This window comes from Centruroides vittatus, unplaced genomic scaffold, assembly GCF_030686945.1.
Source record: "Centruroides vittatus isolate TY-2023 unplaced genomic scaffold, ASM3068694v2 contig_1381, whole genome shotgun sequence".
Classification (NCBI taxonomy): Eukaryota; Metazoa; Arthropoda; class Arachnida; order Scorpiones; family Buthidae; genus Centruroides; species Centruroides vittatus.
In genome coordinates this window covers 1,672,251-1,684,558 of record NW_027120867.1, presented here as the reverse complement: position 1 = coordinate 1,684,558, position 12,308 = coordinate 1,672,251, and the positions used below count along the sequence as shown (strand labels likewise).

Below are 12,308 nucleotides of genomic sequence, written 5' to 3'. Positions count from 1 at the left end.
TATTCAAATAAATATTCAACTTTTTGTGGCTGAGATTGATTTGCCTTCAATCTTCTATAGTTAGTACCTTACTGAATTATGTAAACATATGCAAGACATTATTAATATCTAAAAAATTTCTTTTATCAATAAAAAACCAATTTCATCCCCTAGTAGCTTTAAATATACAGTCACATTGTAAGATAGATTTTTAAATTTAATACAGGAAACAAATCTTTCTGAATTCTGTTAAATGGCTTTAATTTTCAATCAAAAATTACTTTCAGATTTTAATTTAACATCAGTATGTACTTACATATAGTAAAACTTTTTTTATATAAAAATTTTTGGTAAAAACATAAATTTTAGTTTTATTTGCAAGTGAAGAAGCTACAATTAAATACATTTTTATTATTATTAAAAAATGCAAGCATGAAACTACAAGGGCTATTTTCTGAACTAGTAACATCTTTTTCCCCAACTGTTCGTGTAAGTGTTGATGCATTTTGTTTTGCTTATGTTTGTGGCTAAGAAACAGAAGAACTTCAAACATTTTACTATTTATTTTACTAACCTAAACAGCATATACTTGCTAACAACAACAATGCTTCATCAAAACTCAAGTTGCAGGTGAAGAAAATTCACAACAGTGTCTAAAAGATGTGAGGCATGCTCTATTATCATATCATACTGTTGCTCAATTGATTGAAGCCTTTCACTGCAGACAGGAGAATAACACAATTATGCATGGTATTGCCATTCAATTTACTGCAAGAGACAAACAACGTATGGAAGCTGTTTTGATGTTATTGGCAAATGATCATTAATGGACCTGTCAATGTAAGCATTGCAGTTTCCAGCATTTATATCTTGAAGAAGTGGCTAGAAATATGCAAAACTGCTATGAGTTCCTCACACTCTGAACAGAAAATGCTCAAATTCATCAAGAGTGTTACAAGCATAAAGGAGAATCCCTATTTCATTGAAATATTGCAATCAACAAAACATAGGTCATGTCTTAAACAAAGCTGAAATACCAAGCAAACAAATGGCAGTGCCAATCATCCCTGCATTCAAAAAACTATGGCAAGAACAGAGCAAGATAAAAGTGTTAATGATCATTGCACATAACTTCCAAGGAGTCCTCTTATCTCACTGCAAACCACAGAGACAGACAGTTAATGCTAAATGCTGTTGCCACTTCCTTGACCATCAATCATCCAGCAATTCATTGCAAAAGACGACAGTTGCGGTAATCAAATCTAGTTGTCTTTTACGACAATGCATGCAATCAATCATTCTTCGTTACGAGTGAGACATTGCTAAACAGATGACAGTAGGATATACTAGAACACCTATCTGACATTAGTCTTTGTGACTGACTATTTTCCAAAATTAAAAGAACTTCTTAGAGGCATACTTCTAAGACATTGACAACATCCTTTCTGCCTTAAAGTGGCTTCTCTAGATACTAGCTAATAGTTAAAAATGCTACTGCCGACGTTGTATATTGCCTTTCAGAAGTTTGGCAATGAGTTTTTCATAAAGATAGCAACTATATCAAAGGACTAACATTACACATTTGTTTTATTTTAGAATTACTAAGTTACAATACTAATACCACTGAAAATAAAATAGCCCTCATATATGCAGAAGACTGTATATACTGCCTATTCGGTTCTATTAGATATATTTTGAAATTACTGTATGTATGTATGTATGTATGTATGTATGTATATATATATGTATATATGTATGTATATATATATATATATATATATATATATATATATATTAAAATAACACAACTACAGATACTGTACACTGTTTTTGTCAAAACTTGGATTCCTAATAGATGACATAATAGATGATGCTCTAATATAATTTAAAAACTCATTCTTAAGCAGTCATTTGTTAATTAAAAAAAACAAAAAAGAACATCTTTAGGTATAAAAATTCAAACTGAAGGACTTGAAACTAAATTTGATTTTGTTATTCTTAATGTAAATTGTGGGAAATCTTTTGATTGTATACATCAGATGAGGAATTATCAAATGTAATACTTTTTTAGAAGTTACTACGTTTTCTGTTTACAATTACCAATATGTCATAAAAATTGCAATATATCAAATTCTGAATAATGCATTAAAGCTTGAATGAAGGCTTTTAACAATTATCATAAGTGACTAATATGACACAAAATTTCATTCCTGAGCTAACGAGGTATAGCATTTGTAATACATTGGTCTATCAAATTCTCTTATTTAAAAATGAAGGCTTTGAATATTCCAAAAAGTTTCATACTCAAAAAACACATACTACTTATAATAAAGTTCAAGGATGTCTCATTGAACTTTATTAGCAGCAGTAATATGTCTTCTTAAGTTTGAAAGTTAATGATGAAGGAAGTTGTCAGTGTCAAGAAGAATTATTCCTTAAAAGTTAACCAAATATATTTTCAAGCATAAAAACAGTTAAAAACAGAATTAAATAAATTAATAATGTTATTATAGAATGCCATAAATTAAACAATAGATCAAATATGAACACTTATAACATTCTTGAATCAAGCAAACATTTTAAGATGCATTTTTATTTTTAGACTTGTACCATAGACTAACATTTGAGACTATTTTTAAGCATTTTTGGGAATTTTGCTGCATGTCGCTTTATTTTGCACTATTTAACGTAAGACAAAATTTGCTAAATTGCAAGTTTCGTCGTCATCATCATCATCATGTTTAAAAATTTTATTATATTATATTGCACAATTTAAAGGCTATCTTTATTCGTTTGCTTATATTAAAGCTTCTCTTGTAAAAATCTTAAATTTATACAATTGTTATTACAAGTTTAAAACAATGGAAAATGCAATTCTAAATGTAAATTGATTTTAAAAATTTATAAAGTATAATTTGGTCTATGATCTGTGATAAAAGGTTCTTTTAGAAATTTAAAAAATAAATTTAATTTTCATCTGTTTATTTCACTTGTTATATATTATATTATCTTATGAGATAAAAATTTCCTTTAAAAGATATTTGGAAAAAATGGATTTAAAATTAGTTCCACTGATATGTAGCCAATATCATGAGATGATGTAACTTTCTTGGTAATCTTTAACTTTCAAAAATCATTCTTTAAAGAATATTTTTATTCATTTAATAGATGAATGAATGAATTCAGATTCATTAGGAAAAAGCCAAAAACTTCATGATAAAGACAAGTTATTTGCACTACATGTAGACAATTAATTCTATCATACAATTATGGAAATATCTAATCATCTTACAAAATGAATTTTAAAAAACTAATATATCTTCATTATTCTTTATACAAATCATATAAATAAATATTTTCATGGATGAACAGATGGTTGTTCAATGTAAGCTACATCAGTATATATCATCAATTAAACTTTCTATAGTAGTGTTTAGTTTTCCAACACAAATCAAACACTTTTTTCATGTACTCAAATCAACTGAAATATTATTTTGATATCATGTATGTATGATAACAATGCAAAATTATAAAATTCTGTTAATTTTATTTAAAATTACATTTCATTTTCTGTTATTCTGCAATAAACTGAAGAAAAATTACTTACATTTTAATACAATTATATTTAAAGTATAATTCTGTAAAGTTTATAAATGTTCATAATTTATATAGAAGAAGAATTCATTTTGGTACAAGAGTAATAAAACTGTTATCCTAAAAATAATATCATTTGACAGAATTTGATTTGTACATAAAATTTTCTTGTGATATTTCTATGCTAGTTTGATGATTCTTTCTTCACAAAAATCTATCTTTTTTTTATAACTCTTTCCACCCTGCAGACACTAAGGGTGCGACTATGCAGATGTGAATTTAGTAGCGAGCGAGAGGTTGCGAGCAATGTAGTTCTCGCAAAGGAAACATGCACAAGCAAGAAGCAAGAAATCTCGCTGGTGAGAGTGAATTTCTGGTTCTCACACATATCTGACAGGATTTGATATTTATTGCATCTTGCCTTTTCTCTACGAAATAACCTCAAATAAAAAAAAGATGAAAAAGTATCTAGAGAGTTTTCCTACCCGTTTTCAAAGTGTGTGCTCATCCCTGCTGGGCTCCACTGCCAGTCTTCCTGATTTCCTGCCCATTCCACTGGACCTTGACTGCTTTGAACTAACAAACAGTAACGATTGGCCAACGACCGTTGTGAATTTTACTCTTACAAACTTTGGGATTCAAGCCTCTTCACCAAGACTCATTATAACTAAGTGAGAGACTCTCCTTTCCTTCTCCAGGATGTCCAAGCCAGTCAGCAAACATTATAGACCCAGGTATTTATCAACCCCACATATGCAACTGTAAACACACACACGCGCACGCATGCTCATTTTGGCATGCATTAAGTTTCTCCTTTCTGTTGTTTGCTGGTTAAATGTATAGTGGAGTGCATTATTTCCAAAGCACTGTCTCCCTCCTCCATCCCAGGCCCATTCATACACAACCACTCGCATATTACGTGTCTTAAATGTATTCTACTTTTGTTCATTTTAATTACTTACAATACATTTTACTAATTTATTCATTCAAAAATTATTCTACTCCATTGCATTTATATAAACTGATCACGATGACTGTTAGATTAACATAACGGTTACCAAATTTAAACTTAAAAAATCTTTCTAAAAATCTAATGATAAAGCATATGTTATGTATTTAATATTTTAAATTACATTTAAAATTAAACTTTATATTGTAATTATTATCATTACTACATTAAAATCTTATGTTAAATGTAAAGTATGTTAATGTCATCCATTTAATAATGAAAAATTTCAAAAAAAGTTCAATTAAGTCATCCAGAATTATTTTTCACAAATATTTCATGAATCAAGAAGAAAGAATATTGACAAGTGAAAATAAATCTGTCAGATTTAGACTTTAATATAAGGCAAGGGATTATCTTATCTACAGTAGAAATAATTAACAAGTGAATTCATGAAAGTTTTCCTTCTTGGGAATTATAGAGGTAGTGATGACCTTATCAAAAAAGATAAATAATTTGGATGTACTTCATAAACCATAAAATCTATGTCATTTATTATATTTGCTAGAAATCATGAGGTTGACTAATTCCACTAAAAGATAAATTACTATTGCTAATGATAAGTTTGATTCATCAATAGCACTATCATTTACTCAATTATGTAGCTTGAATATTTTAGTCAGTAGCAAGAATGAAACTTGCTACTATATATATGTACAAAATAAATTTAACACTTACCTAATCTAACATAGCCGGCTGGAGGCTCAAAACAAGAATCATCTATATAACAGGCAACTGGACTATCTTCCTTAATTGGTGTTACTCCTGTTACTGCCTCATCCATTGCAAATATATTACCAAACGTAATACGAGCATTCAATACATGAAACAGGGGAATTTCTTGACAAAAAAAAGGTCATTATATATCATTTAGTTCATACTTATCAGTATAGAGATTTCAATAATTTTAAAATAAATTCAACAGCACATAATATAATATGTTATGTAGTCAATTTAATATTAACTTGAATTACATCAAGGATTTATTTAAAGATAACCAAACTTTTTATTTTTATAGTAATATCCAATATCCTCCAAAACTTTAATTTTATAAGTTTTGATAGAATTATGATATTGTTTGCAAGGATAAGTAGTTCATATCTGGTTCTTATCAGGTCTTTTGCACAAATAAGGCATTTCGCCTAGAAGCCTGTGGGTGTAATGTGAACCACGAATTTCTAATGCACTAAGCTAATGTGGTCATTACTGAGCAAAATGGCCATTAGTGGTCAGCCTGTTATTTCAGCAAAATGTATGCAGTACTGAATGTATTATGTTGCCATTTCCCTCTGTATCAGACTATCAGCAAATTTCTAGACTTTCTTTTTATGTAAAATTGTTTTTGGTCAGATCTATCATAAGTTTATCATTAGTGCACATTCTCTTTCCATAAACACTTTATTTGTATGTGTTTTTATATGAGTATATCATATACTCATATACATATGTTATACCTCAGCTAGTATAACATATGAATTAATCAGCAAAAAAAACATAATTTTATAAATTTTATTTAGGAAAAAAATACTTGATCAGAACTCAGTATTTACTGTTTATGCATACATACATACAAAGTTGTGAAAATACAAAGTTTTATGTATGTATATATATACCGTATAAAAGTTCAAGAATCATGACCTACTATAATATTTAACTTTAATGAATTTACAATTTGAATTACTGGAAATGTTGCAGATTAGCATAGATTTCAACAATAATAAATGTGATTTAAATTAAAGTTTATATTGGAAGTTATATTAATAGAGGCAAAGTTGTGGATAATTCCATACATACATATTTGTAACCTATTCATTTAATGACTAAAAATTCAACCACTGCTTTTTACTTTTTTAAACTCAACAAAATTTAGATCTATCTTGAAAGTTCATTACAATCATTGTGTTATATTTATGAACAATAAAAAATACAGATCAAATTTCTTTTTTCACACTAACAAAAATAAAATTGGAAAATTACAAATTCAGAGAAAATTGCAAAACATCTATGGCAAAAATATGTTCATTTATATGTAGTATTTGTATCTTAATATTGAATGCATTTTTTACTTTTAACTTCGTCTCACTTTAATGAGAACAAGAAAATTTATATGAGATCAATTTGTTTTAACAGCAAATATATACAATATAAAAATATAGAAGAAACTAAAATGTCTTCAAATTTCTCTCGTGTCCTATCACCAGGAACAAACAGTTTTCAATTCGCAGAGGTGATCTTTTATTAGTCTATGCCTCTGCAAAATTATGTAAAACAGTTAGAAATTTCATTGATGATAAGCCAAAAACCTTTAAAAATACACATAATTTGAAATAAAAAGGCAGTAGGCAAAGTGAAGACTGACTGTTCCTGGTGATTGGACATGACAGAAAGTTGAAGACATTTTAGTTCCTTGTTTATGTTTACATTGTGAAATATTCTGTCTGCCTGTCTGCCTTTTTAATTCAAACAAATATATACTTTTGTTGTTGGGATCACTGACTATATTTCAATTTGATAATTCTCAAAAATTCTGTAATCCTGTATCCATAACATAAGATTTAAATATATTTATTTTCGTTGATTGTATGTAATCAACCAAAATAAATATATTTAAATCCTATGTTATGATAAAGGATTACAGGTAGAGTTCCTATACATCTGCAGATACAGGATTTTCAAGAATTATCTAGAAAATACGTATTATATCATTTGGTTACAAAGTCTATATATTTATATATATGCCATTTGACCATTATAATTACCAATTACACTAATGTATATTTAAAGTTCTTACCTATTTTAACAGGAAATCCAGAAGGTAACTGAAGCGTAATAAAATCTCTTAATTTTGCAAAATGAGTACTACTAATGGCCATTAGATCTACTATAGGCAATATCTAAATAAAAATTTGAATGAAATTTTAATATTACAAAACTGGTTTGTAGATATTTTATTTTTAAAATTAAATATTTAAATTTTAATATATTTATAACACCTTTATAAACAATGTTTCTATGTATTTGATAAAAAGTTTTTCATCTTATAATTACTAAATGTAACATAATAATATAATTACGTATAAAATTTCAGATCCATCTAAAATAAAATTGTAATAATCTCTGATCAAAGTCTAATTACCATATTTACTCAAATATATGAAACCATCAAATCTAAGATGCACCTTAATTTCTACATGCTTACAGATAATTTCTTGTTTTTACATAAACAATTCAAAACAAATTTACAACAAGAAAATCACTATTTTAAAGCAAGCTGTATATCACTATCTTCTGTGATAGCCAAGTTGGAAACCTCTTTACTTTCCATGTTAGGCTCTTTACAATCAACATGAAATCTGATGCTCACATCTTCCCATACATAATCAACCTCAGTGACATTTAAAGCATTAGAAATGCAACATTTCTTGGAAGAGTGCTACACAACTTTTTCTGGGATTTTCATCCAAGCACTTACCACGTAATTGTAATAAACTAACATAATGGAGGTAAGTTGAGCTCTTAAATATTTGTTATTATAAATAATAGTCTAATAAAACTATTAGAATGATGCAATGGAATTAGTGACCTTTAGTGACAAGATTCACGACACTAGAGGTTGCTAATTACAATATATTACATTAAATCCAAGATGCCGTAGAATTTTAGACAAACTCTGAAACAAAGTGTGTCTTACATTAGAGTAAATACAATATATTATTTATGTTATTTTCAAATAACGTTTTTGATATAATAAATTTGTTGATAAATTGATAAAGTTAATAAAGCTTTAAAAAATTTTTAATATTTTGATAAAATAAAGATCAAAATCTTTAGAAACCTGGATTGATTTCATTACAAAAACTAACTATAGGATGATACATTTGTTTTTATTTGAACTATGGCATTGTTATTTAAATAAAAGGAAAATCCAAAGTATTTTAAAATATACATAAAATATTTGAGAATGTTTGAAAACTCTGTTACAATAAATATTTATTTTAATGAAATTTATTTACATGTGCATATAAAACTAATGATTCAAAATCTTTTATATTTGTTCTTTAGTATAAATGAATATGTGACAGCAGAAATGAGAAAACTAATATAAAAACAAACCTAGTTTTTCTAATTTAATTCTAAACTTAAATGTTTTATATATGTAGAAAATTTTTTAAATATTACTACTATTTCATCAATTTAATTTACATTTATAGATTTAATTATTACTTTAATAATGCTTCTAGAAGTGTATTAAATTTCTTAGCAAGCTATCAATGTAAAACCTAACCTGTTCAGGCAATGATAAAGGATAATTTTCACAAAGCCATAAATTAGCTTTGAATTTTTGTACTTTTGTAGTTATTTCTTTGGGTCTTCCAATATCTCTTCCTTCCAGATTAACTTCTTCATTAAAATATTCTTCAGGAGATATATGGCATGGATTACTATGACATTCTTTGGAATCCTACAATTGCAATTTTAAAAATTAATATATAAAATATATTTATAAAAATATTTATATCTTAATATATACAGTATATAATTATAAATTTATAATTTTTCATTAAACTTTCAAAATTAGTCAAAAACAATATATCAATTTTTGACATATATTATAATATACAAATTCTTATTAACAATAACAAAAATTTACTCTCTTTTTTTTTGTTAGTTTTCATCCATTCTCTCACAGGGTTAACAAATAAACTGAGGATTAAGACCATTACAATCAAATAGTGTATAGAACTAAATTCAATATATTCAATAATCAAAGCTGTACAATATGAACTTTCACATCAATCATCATTATTCACATTAATGATTTTATATTGTACAAAAATCATATTACTTTATATTTATTGGCAAGAAATAAATATTATTTTTGAACTGCAATTAATTTTATTTCTCAGAGAACATTGATTCCACACTATTTACGATTGGTTAAATTCTTTGCTAAGCAAGATCTCAAAGAATATATATACAGTAGAGCATTGTTTATCCGAAAGCTGGTCAACCAAAAGCTTTCCATTCGGACTGTGTCGTGCCGAATCAAACGTTTTTGATACTAGATTAACTTCTAAAGTATAATTTTTTGTTTTTATATTTTTCAATATATTTATTTTGTTTGTAAAAAATAAAGAAATAATTTTTAATGATACAACAGCTTCAATTATTATTATAAAAAATTTTCATTAGGCTTAAAATCGACGAAAATTCAACAGGAAGCGACACATAATGGAGAAAAATTTCAACATCGGATGGGTTAATATATTTTTTTGTACATAATCGGTTATACAAAAAATCAGTTATCCAAACAACCCCAGTCCCCAATTGATTCGGATAAACGATGCTCTACTGTACTATAATCTCCTTTATATTTTTAATTGTTACTATGTTAAACATTAGATAAAATTTTATTTTCATTTTAAAAAGATAATTTTGTAAAGTTAAATTTTGTAAAAGCCATAACTGGACCAAACGAATTTGCTCTTAACAACCATTACTTCATTAAATCTGTTAATGAACACCATTATTTCACTGTGCCTGTTGATAATCATTTAGTGTGACTAATGACTATATATAACTCATATTTTCTTATCAAAACTTCTGTATTTACTTCAATACAATAACAATTTTAAAATACCATTAAAAAATTTCTAACTTGCTTAGCATCATTTGAAATATAATATCATTCCTTCCTTTACTTAAAAAAAATGCCACACGTTTTTAGAACAATTTCTAACATCTGAAATTGATAAAATTCATCCATCATCTTTTTGTAAATGACACTATTATGGTAATAGATTAATGTAAAATAGACAATAGCTATAAATTCACATACTCAAAAACTTTTATTGAAATCGTGCTACAAAAATAGAACTAAATGTATTAAATATCAAATATCTCACTTAAGAACACAAAAAAATGTTACTAAATATACCAAAAAGTTAACAATTTAAATAATTTTGCAAGTTTTGAACTTCCAAATATTAATAATAGTTTTATTTGTAAATATGTAAAGTTTGATGATGATAAAATAAAAGTAACACTGCCATCTTGTAAAAGAATTTAGTGTAAGTTTTATTACAGTTTAGTCAAATTTAACTTAAATAATTTATCAGGTAGTCTGGTTCTTTAATTTATGTGTAAAATTCAGGCTATAGTTCATATTTGTATAAATTTTATCATTTTAATTGATACATACTCCATTTTCAGTCGGTGACACTGTTTTTTCTTCAACAATTCCAAGAAATGATTGTAAAGGTGATCTTGGAGAACGATGCCGAGACTTATCAGCTTCTATTAGATGCTCTGTTCTTGTTTTGGTCACTAATTCTACATTATTAGCACTAAATACCTGAAATAATAAAATATAATTTATTCTAGATTTTATAAAGCTTTGACATTTCCAATTCACAATTCAGACTCAACAAACTATTCTATTTTATTAAAGTATTTTTTATTACTAGATTTACAAACCTAGCAATTTCAAACACTACTGAGTTATCATCAGGGTTTTAAGAATATTTGAAATGACAAAATAATAATCTGTTATTACTAAATTCCATGTACTCAAAAAACTTTCAAATCTTGGTTTGTTGCCAATAGAATAAATGTTGAACAAGAATAGAATTTAAGTTAATTTATTTATTTATAGCATTTAATAATAATAAAATGTTATTTTGTAGTTTTAAAGATTTATAACTTGAACAAGAATTAATAAGGCTCAGACTAATATTTATAAATTTTGTAAATAAGAAATATTCAAATTAATAATGCAATTTACTGAATTCTAGATTTTACTTATACCGTAGAGTCCCGAAAACTCGGCCTAATGTGGACCAAAGGGTGGCCGAGTTCGTAGAAAATGCCGGGTTATTGGGAATGGGATTAAAAAGAAGTACAAGTGTTTCCTCAGGAAATACTGTACTGTACTTGTATGTATTGTTTGTTTGAGAATACAACAGAGAATAAACTGCCCAAATAGCCTTTAAACAAAGGAAAAATATGTACTTATGAAAGCATAGCACCTTTACTACGTGAAAATGAAAATTAATGAATTCACAGTCATTCACGTCGAGTTACGCAACGGGGTTAAGAAATCGACTAACCCTGGCAAAGGCTGCAGGTAGACTGAATGGCTGACCGAGTGCCGGCGCCAGACACGTGGTGGAGGAGTGGGAGTGTGGCCGTGTATGTATCCAGACTGCTGGGTTATAGAGTGCCGAGTTTTCGGGACTCTACTGTATATATTCAGAAATTCAACTTAATTCAAAGATATTTTATAATAGTGACATTTAGTATATTTTAAAATAATAATAATTTCATATAATACATTTTAGAACAGTAATATAAATATTTTATATCCAAAATTATTATGTATTTATTTCACACTGTTTCTGTCATCTTTTTCACTTAAAAACCATTAGCTTCAAATGTTTTTCAAATTTTATATATTAAAGACATACCGATTAATTGTTTGCTTATTGTTCATTGTACTAATCAGCTCTTCCTATAATATAATTAGAGGAATAGTTCCATTGAAAAACACTAATACTTTTTAAATTTAAAATTATTAAATTAACATTAAAAAATGAATGCTGTTTAAAGAAACAACAACAATAATTCAGGATAATCACGGTGACATAATCAGTTCCTTTAGAAACTGCTAGTTTTTTTGTATCTGTGTTTTTAAACATTTTCAGTTTATGAAAATGTTCTAGGCTTGATA

The 12,308-nt window shown here is 26.9% G+C and overlaps 1 protein-coding gene across 2 annotated transcripts in view; it reads right to left on the bottom strand.

Moving 5' to 3' along the window:
* LOC136990918 (ankyrin repeat domain-containing protein 13D) overlaps positions 1-12,308 on the bottom strand; it is a 117,368-nt gene that overhangs the window by 58,241 nt on the left and 46,819 nt on the right. For both annotated transcript variants that reach the window (XM_067289388.1, XM_067289387.1), the window contains exons 9-12: positions 10,782-10,934; positions 8,865-9,041; positions 7,371-7,473; positions 5,258-5,419 (exon numbers count right to left, since the gene is read on the bottom strand). In XM_067289388.1, the coding sequence (XP_067145489.1) occupies positions 5,258-5,419; positions 7,371-7,473; positions 8,865-9,041; positions 10,782-10,934 (595 nt within the window). The remainder of the gene's footprint in view (positions 1-5,257; positions 5,420-7,370; positions 7,474-8,864; positions 9,042-10,781; positions 10,935-12,308) is intronic.